Here is an 8,568-nt window from a genome sequence, read left to right on the forward strand (position 1 = left end):
TCCAGAGCACGGCTCCGGTGCCACCAGCCTGCCTGGACAGCACCAGCACTGCCCCCAGGGCTGCTGCAGAAGGTGCTGGCAGACAGGATTCTCCACATGGGGCATTCCAAAGGCTTTTGCTCAGCACAGAGGCCAAGGACAGGAGCAGCTCCTGCTGGGGCTGAGGGCTGAAGGGAAGGGCAGCAGCCCCAGGCACCTGAGCAGGAGTGGCTGCCCTGGACAGAGACACAGCGCCTCAGAGACAGGGAGTGAAAGCACTGCCTGAGCCCTGGGGCACAGTTGTGTCACTGCTTTCCTGAGCCCAGAGGCACAACAGCTGCTGGGAGAATGGCCTCAGGTGATCCAGGAGGCTGCAATCAGGGAGGGAAGGAAGGATGATGCCCAAAAGCCAAGCAGCCCAGCTTGCAGCCAGCATGGAGCTGGCCTCAGGTCCCGCAGCCCTTTCCCTAAGCAGGACACCTCCTTGCTGCAGGAAAACTGCCTTTGGGGCACTGTCCCTTCTTGTCTCACAGCAGCTGATCCAAGGGGTGCTTGGAGTGCTGCCTTTGCCCTGGCCCTGGCCCTTGGGCTCAGACTTGGCCATGAGGCAAATCACTCCAAGGAGGGGGTTTGGTTTGGCTCTAGGACAAAGCACAGGGAAATATTTATTGCAAGAAGACAAGAGGATTCTGGTTTTATCATGAAACAAAGGAGTTGCTGAGAGACGGCCACAGTAATGCACCTTCTTTCTACAAATTTGATAGCATTTCAATATCACTGTCTTCAGTGGCCTTGAGAGCATCATCATGATTAACTTCCTTTTTGGGGAACATGGTAAAAATTTCTAGTAAACTGCAAAGCTCTTGTGGTTCTTCCTTCCCACAGATGTGGCCTTACGCTTCTCCAGCTCGGACAGTGCTTCCTCCTTGGTAATTCTCCGCCACGCCTCAGGGATTTCTCCTCTTCCCTGAAATTTCCCATTGTACAAATCCTCCACCTGTGTCCTGAAATGAGACACAGACCATTTCCAGTATGCCTGCATGGATGAATTAGGAAGAATGTTCCAAGTGGAATAGGGAGGTCCAGCATCACGGTATCTCCTGTAGGGGATGGACTGTTTGTCATCAATTATGAAATTGCAATTACTTGCAACAAGGCTGGAACAAATATCAATGACCAGCTGGTCTGTCCCATGCCACCTGCTTCCCTTGACAGCTTGTGGGCGATGGAAGACCACCTGATGGTCTCCATCATGTCCCTGCATGGTGTTTGTGCACACAGCCCCACAAAAGGGACACTGTTCCCAGCACCCTGAAAAATGCTCTGCCAGGATGGTGTGAGGCTGTCTTGGAAATGAGCTCAGGTCAGCACCAGCAAATCCTTTCTTGAGCTTGTCCCTCAGGGCACCCAGGTTGTCTGCCATGGCACTGCTCAGGAACTCAATGTCTGTGACCTCCTGGTGCTCAATGCCCTTCAGGTCACTTCTGGGCAAGCTGATCACCTCAGCCAGTTCCCTGCAAAATTCATCAAGCCAAAGAGAGATTTTATCTTCTCTGTCATTTCTGTCTTTCACAATTTGGGTTGATAAAGAAACAGCTGACCAGATGTTTCCATGGAGAAGATTAAGGGAGGAATCTAAAAACCTCTCAAGCCTCCTGCTTTTATCTAAACAGTGACTCTTCACTCGTCTCTCAATGTAACTCTGAAAAAACTCTTTAGGAAACTTAAGGTACTGCTTGAAATACTCAAAATTTTCTTCTTCTGCCAGGTATCTCAGAATGCAAACTTCCAGATTGGCTCTGTTGCCCTGGAAATCTGGGAATTTGCCCTGCATGTCCTCAGCAATGGCTTTAGCCGTCCTCTCATAGACCGCCCGGCAAAGAGCTGGTTCAATCTTGTCACAAAGGAAACGAGCAAAAGTGGTGATCGAAGTGGCTCCTTGGCAGGAAATCTGGAAACATTGTAAGAAATCTTCTCTCTTGCTGCTCAGGTACACAACTGGGTCATTTGCCTTTTGGAATGCTTCATGCATGACTTTAAACCTTTCTGCTGCCATTTTACACAGATACAGAGACAAATCTATGCTGTATTCTCTGTTAAAAGTATATTTTGCATCACTGGGGACAGAGTTCACTGCTTCCTGTACTTCATTGAGTATTTCATGGATAAAATTTCGACTGTAATCGCGTTTGTCCCGTTCCTTCTTATCAATGTTTGCCCTCACACTCTCTATGATATTGTCTGTGATGCGCCTAAAGTTGATCACATCAGCATTGGAAATGCTCCTGGGATGTGAAATAAAGCCTAAATACTTTTTCTTCATTATATGTTTCTCCTTGTCAAAAGAAAATCCTCTGCCTTTATGAAATGACTTGATCCGTTCAGAGAAACCTGGCTCCTTAAAGTGCTCTAGAAGGACATCTTCGATTTCTGCATCAATATCCACCTGTTCTGAAGGAGGAGTAGCACGGGAGACTTGAGCAATCCAAGTGTTCCAGACAACAGTAAACTTGTCTCTCAGTTCTCTCTCACTGAGGCTCTTCCCTTTCAGATTCACAACAAACTCCCTACTCCTGCTCAGGAGTTCACCTTCATAATTCAACTTCCTTGCATCCAGTTTCCTCTGCTCCTTCTGTAGCTCAATAAGATTCTCACATTTCTTTTGCATTTCAAGAAGAAGAGTCTCTTTTAGTTCTTTCAGCTTCCACTCTGTGCTTGATTTCCACTGCACCAGTATCTCATGGTCTTTGTCTTCACTGAAATACTTCTCCACTTCTTTCTCAATGGCATCACTTGTCTCTTGCACCAGCCCTTCAAGGTGTTCTCTGGTGACATTCTGCAAGTCCCCATTTCGAATTTTGTTGTCCAGTCTCATCTGTACATCTAAGATGTGACTCCTCAGCCTCCAGGTCCACTGACTAAAGGCACTTTCCAGTTTCCTGTATGCAGCAATCTCCAGAGAATTCTTGAAGCTGAAAACAAAGTTTTCATTCAGCAAAGCATTCCAAAGGTCACCAATACGATCTTTCAGGCTCGAGAGCCTCAAAATGCTGCTCTGCGACTTCTTCTGGGCAGCCTGGAGGATTTTGCTCTTGAGTTGCTGGACGTTCTGGCTGTACATAGGGTTGGGTGGTGCCATTGGAGGGTTTCCTTCCCACAGGTGAGCAAAGTAGTGAATATGAGTGTTCACATCAAAGCCAATGACGTCACTGAAGGAGGAGATGTCACAGAATTCCTGCTGAGCAGCTACCACGGTCATTTCATCCAGCTTTTCCTGAAAACGCCTTTGTCCTTCCATGTTCTTCTCCTTGGCAGTTGCTTCTCCCACGTTTTGGTGGACAAAGATGCAGCTTGGGGAAAGATTGACTTTCTTCATCCTCAGGAAAGCCTGCACAACGATCTGGAGAACATCTTGCATTTCTGATGGATTTTCTCCAAAGATATTGATCACAGTCAAGTTGCCAACACCAATGACAAAGGTGGCCAGTTCATTGTCATGGTTCAGGGACTGTTTATTGGCCACCTCGATGGCACAAAGTCCCTCTGTGTCTATCACCAGCACAAAATCAAAGCCCAAGTCTTGCTGCAGCTCCGGGCCCACTGGGATCAGCTGCATAAAGGCTCCGCGGGTGCATCTCCCCGCGCTGACGCTGAACTGCAGACCAAACATGGCATTCAGCAGGGTGGACTTGCCCGTGCTCTGGATGCCCAGCACGGAGAGCACAAACACTTGTTTGTCCCCCAGCCTCTCAATTAAGCTGTCAAAGATTGCTCCCACCCAGCGCAAGGGCACATAAGATGCGTCCCCATCCATCAGCTCCACAGGATATCCTGAAACCATCAGCTCGGCAGCAATTTCTGGGAGTTTTACAAAGTTGTAATTCTTTGTCTTCATTAATTCAAAAGCTTCATAGATCTGCCCTACCTCTCTTAGAAAGTGCTCCAGGCCAATGGATGAATCGTTGATTTCGTCAGAAAGGGCATCCAAGTGACTCAGCAACTCAGCATTCACACAACTTCTTTTCTTGCTTTTCTTTCTTGCCAGGATTTCAGTCCATAACTTGTGATAGTCTCTCCTCAGTTCTTCAAGGCGATCACAGGACAGCTCATCCATAAAGACCTTCATCCACTGCAGGAAGTATTTCTTGGTATCTGCTGGCTGGGTCTGGAGAAAGACAAGGAATGATTTCATCAGTTGGTTGAGAGGGAAAGCTTGTTCAAGTTGCTTCCTTCTTATTGTTTTCTTCTCATATTCAATTTGGCAGTGATGATGCTCAATGCTCTTCTTCCCCTTCTCCTGCAAGCGAGTGAGTTCTTTGTCCTTTTTGCACCACTGGTACCACAGTTTTCCTTGCAGTGGGAGCAGCTGGGATTTGATCTCAGACAGCTTCTCTTTCTTCAAAAGGTCCACCAGCTCCTTGGCCTTTGCTTTGGCTGTCACACACAGGGGTTGATCTGCATCCACTATGAATCCATACTGGCGAGCTTTGTCCACGCAGGCATCCAGGCTGAAAAGTGGATTAGACCCATTGAGGAGATTCCCAATTGTCTTGGTCAGCTGGTCCATCAGCTCTGCTTCATTTCTGTTCTTGATCCCAATTGTTATGTTTGTGCTAGCTTGTCCAGCTGCCAAGTTCTCTTTTTCTGTGAGAAGACAAACCAAAGGCCTTTGTGACTTCCACAGGCACTGCAGAAGCTTTTTCCCCCTGCTGTCCATGTGCTCCCAATCAGACACAAGAGCCACGTTGACAGCAGAGATGTCCTGCAGGAACTGCAGCTGTGCTCCGTGATCCCTGGCGTCTCCATGCAGGTTACAGAAAGCCACGCAGCACTCAAAGGTGTCATCGGGGCTCCCGCGGGGGCAGTACCAGGCGATCTCCACCACCCCTTCCATCAGCAAACGCTCTCTGGTGCTGCCCCTGCAGTGGCGGTGGAAGAAAGTGTCGTGTTTGCGTCTGCTCAGCAGAGCGTTCAGGAGCTGAGACTTGGAAGAGGAGGTCAAACTGCCAATGCGGATGAAGGACACAACGGGTGTCTGGGCCTGAAAGATGAGTTTGTTGCTGTAACACTTTGTTCCAGCCTGCTTTCCTGACTTGTCTGCCTCTTTCCAGCTCCTTTGGATTTGGCTGAGGGCGTAGAGCGGGAACTCGATGTCTGAAGTGCACGGGTTGGGCAGCAGCAGAGGCAGCGCCAGTTGGCAGAAGGCCAGCTTGGTTGCAAGGGTCTGTCTGAGGAAGTCATCAGCACAATGGAAAATGGCCATCTGCAGGTCCATCGGGTGCACGTGGCCATCCCTGCTTCCATATTCAGGGACTGCTTCCTTTAGATTATCAAAAAACTGTTCAAAGGAGTCTGAGTGTTGGTCCTCTTGTTCTCTGTCTTCTGGAATGACTGGAAGGCCTGAGTTGTTCTCATCCCAGCAAGTCAGGTACCGCACCTGGTAATCCACGGTTAACAGCTTTTGCAAGAAGTAACATGGCAGTTCTGTGTCCTTGCTGGGCTGGCTGTCCTGCAGAGATGTCTTGCAGATGGTGCAGAAATTTCCCATCCCCATTTTTCTTGGATAGTGACTTTCGAGTCCAAGGCGCTTGAGCAACTGGAGGAAATCCTGGTTTGCAATGGGTTCATTCACTTTGGATTCATTGGCATCTGACTTGGACTTGGGTTGACTGAGGGGCTCAGGTGTTGCAAAAGTGTCTTCCAGGTCACTGACTATGTTCTGCATCCTCTGTTCATCCCATTTGTCATCCAAGCACCCACTGATCAAGGAACGCAAGTCCCATTCCAGCCTCTCCCAGTCTTCCCCTTCACTGTGCTTTTGGAGGAGATTCTTTACCCGTGGGGACCACAAGCCTTTCATATGATCTTCCATGAAAACTAAACACTCCCTCTTCTGCTCAAGGGACAGCTCTTGACTTTCAGGTGTCACAGTCAGACCTGTCAGCAGAAGGGAGGCCTCAGCTGTGTCGGCATCTTGCTCCTTCAGGTTCACGTACTTCTTGTGTGCCGCTTCCATTTCCTTGGCCATGTACTGAATTTCTGGGTGTCCAAGGAGGTGCTGGAAAGTGCTGCTTTCCACCTGGTACCCTGTGCTGGTGGCAATCAAGAGCACCAACAGTTCCATGTCCTTCTGAGCCCGTTCCTGGAGAGACTGGAGGAAGGAATAAATGGCGAGGCTGCAGGTCAGGGTGGCTTTTTTCTTTGCTTCATGAATGGCAGGAGCAGAGCTTCCTGGTGCGTAGGTGACAGCACGGATGTGCTCCTTCATTTGCTGCAGTGTTTTGATGAGCTCTCCAAGCTCAGAGACTTTGGGAGGTCTGGGAAGCTGGTGCTCAGTCTGGAAGATCCATTGCATAATGAAGGAACCCTCAGGGAAGTCCTTGACAGAGTAGATATGAGGGTCCAGGAGGCTTCTCAACATTGCCTTGATAGAGCTAGTGTTTTCTGGAGGTGACTCCTGGCAGCTGCGCACGGTGTTCACCAGGAAGTCCCGCAGGGCTTTGTCTGACAGGCACACGTTGATCCACACACTGGGGTTCCTGGTTTTTGCATTCAGATCATTTTTTAGCTCCATCAACCTTCGCAGCTTCCTTTCATCCACCGTCACCTCCCAATTCTTCACAGTCTCCATGAAAGCTCTGGCCTCTTGCACTGCAATTTCTATTTCCTCTCCAAAAATGGTGCCAACACTCTGATTGGTCAGCTCTTTGTACGCATCCCTGAGGGCTCTGCTCATCTGACCCACAGACTTGAAATCCCCACTGTGATTGTACATGATGACATCCCACACTGGGATCAGCTCAAAGCCACGGTCGATAACACACCACGTTGTGTTATCAGACACCAGCCCCGTTTTCCACTGAGGAAGAGAAGCTGCGTCTGGTGGGCCCCCTGTGTTGACCACATAGAGCTGAATTGCTGCATGGGACCTCTCTCTGGCTGTCCCTAGGGCAGAATCCTTTGAGCTGGATATAGAAACATCAACGGCCCCCCCAGCACTGGCTCCAAACCCTCCCCAGCTGGCCCCAACAAAGCTGTTCAGTGCTTCAGATGTTTGTTGCTTCATCTCTTCCCTCTGCTCGGCTCGGAATCCTTCTGTCGATGCCTTCCACCAGAATATCCCCCCAAAGTGCAGGGGACCCTGGTTCACGTGGGACCCAAACCTGATGAAGAACCTCTCACACCTATCCAGCAGGGGGGCTTTGTCTTCTTGAGTGAAGCTCAAAAGCTGCTCCATGTCTTGCAGCTCCTTCAGAGCCGCATCTGAGAGGAGAAGCTGATGCCTTTGGAAGTAGCAGGAGGCCAGAGGGATGTACTGGTACTTGGTGCTGCAAAAGTAGCTCTGCTCAGACTGGTGGGTGTCCTGGGACTGTGAGGAGCTGCTGTGATCTACACCCGATCCCAGACTAATCCCCCAGAATGAGGCTTTGGCAGAAACGCTCATGCTGAACCCCAACTGCTCCATGGACTTGATGAAAGTGGATTCTGCTGCCGAGGACGAGAACTCCTTCCTCTCAAGAGGCGATCCTTGCTCTGGCCCGGCGAGTTGGAATCCCTCAGGAACCCTGAGGAGCTGCTCTCGCTTTGCCAGCACATCTTCAGGTCTGCTGCTTCTGTAGATGCCCTGCAGGGCCAGTCCCCCCGACGCCCGCCTCAGCACCTCCGTGTCAGGGATGTTCTCCCTCCTGCCTGCTGACAACTCCTGCTGCTCCAGCTGCTTCTGGATGCCTTCCAGCATATCTGCCAAGGGTTTCTTTGGTGGTGGCCAGAACTCTTTGGGAATCTCCATGGCTTTCCACAGAGTCTCTGCCTTCTCCCTCACAGCATCCTGGCTGTGGCTGTGGCTGTGGCTGTTGAGCATTTCTGTCAGATCCTTCAGGGCTTGTTTGGCCACTTCTTGTCTTTGCTTCATCTCCTCCAAGCCCTCTTTTTGCACCTCTTGAGCAGTTTTTTTGTCATCTGTTATTTTCAGGAGTTTCTGGAGTGCCTTTTTCTCCCAGGGGTGCTGTACCTCACACTCCAGCAGGAGATAATCTTCATATTCCAGATGTTGCAGGGCTTCTCTGCACTTGATTCCAAGCATCTCTGACACCTTGGGCAGCCAGTATCCAGCATCCAATCCTTCCTTCTGAAATGCCTCTGCCAGGAGCTGTGCCTTTGCCTCCCCCTGTTGTGTGTCCTCCTGTGAAGCCATGTCTGTGGAGGAAGAAAAGAGACTTTCCCTAAGGTGCTCTCAGAGGCCCCAGCCTCCTGGCAGAGGCTCTGCAGCAGCTACAGCCCTGGGGTTTGCTCCCAGCCAGCTTCTGGAGCTCAGCCTGGGATGGCACAAGAGCCAGGCTCTCCTTCCCAGCACACAGGATGTGCCTGTTGCTTTCCTGTTTGTAGGATCAACCCTGGAGCTGAGTGTGTATCCTAGAGACATTGAAGACACACAGAGATACAGACATGCAGACATACAGTGAGACAGACGGGGACAAACACAGACACACACAAACATCAATACACACAGAGACATGCACATGAGGCAAGAGGGTTAGGAGGTGTTTGATTAGGAGTAGCAATCTAGACAATGCATCTTGTTTAACATTT

The 8,568-nt window shown here is 50.0% G+C and overlaps 1 protein-coding gene across 1 annotated transcript; it reads right to left on the bottom strand.

Annotated features, from left to right (window-relative positions):
• Nucleotides 1-322: 322 nt before the first annotated feature.
• Nucleotides 323-8,173, bottom strand: LOC310907775 (interferon-induced very large GTPase 1-like; the record flags this gene model as incomplete). Its single annotated transcript, XM_083858247.1, has 1 exon — nt 323-8,173. The coding sequence occupies one exon, from the start codon at nt 8,171-8,173 to the stop codon at nt 824-826; it is 7,350 nt and encodes a 2,449-aa protein (XP_083714373.1). The 3' UTR covers nt 323-823.
• Nucleotides 8,174-8,568: the final 395 nt, after the last annotated feature.

This window comes from Zosterops lateralis (assembly GCF_965231275.1).
Source record: "Zosterops lateralis genome assembly, chromosome: 3".
In the NCBI taxonomy this organism is placed as follows: Eukaryota; Metazoa; Chordata; class Aves; order Passeriformes; family Zosteropidae; genus Zosterops; species Zosterops lateralis.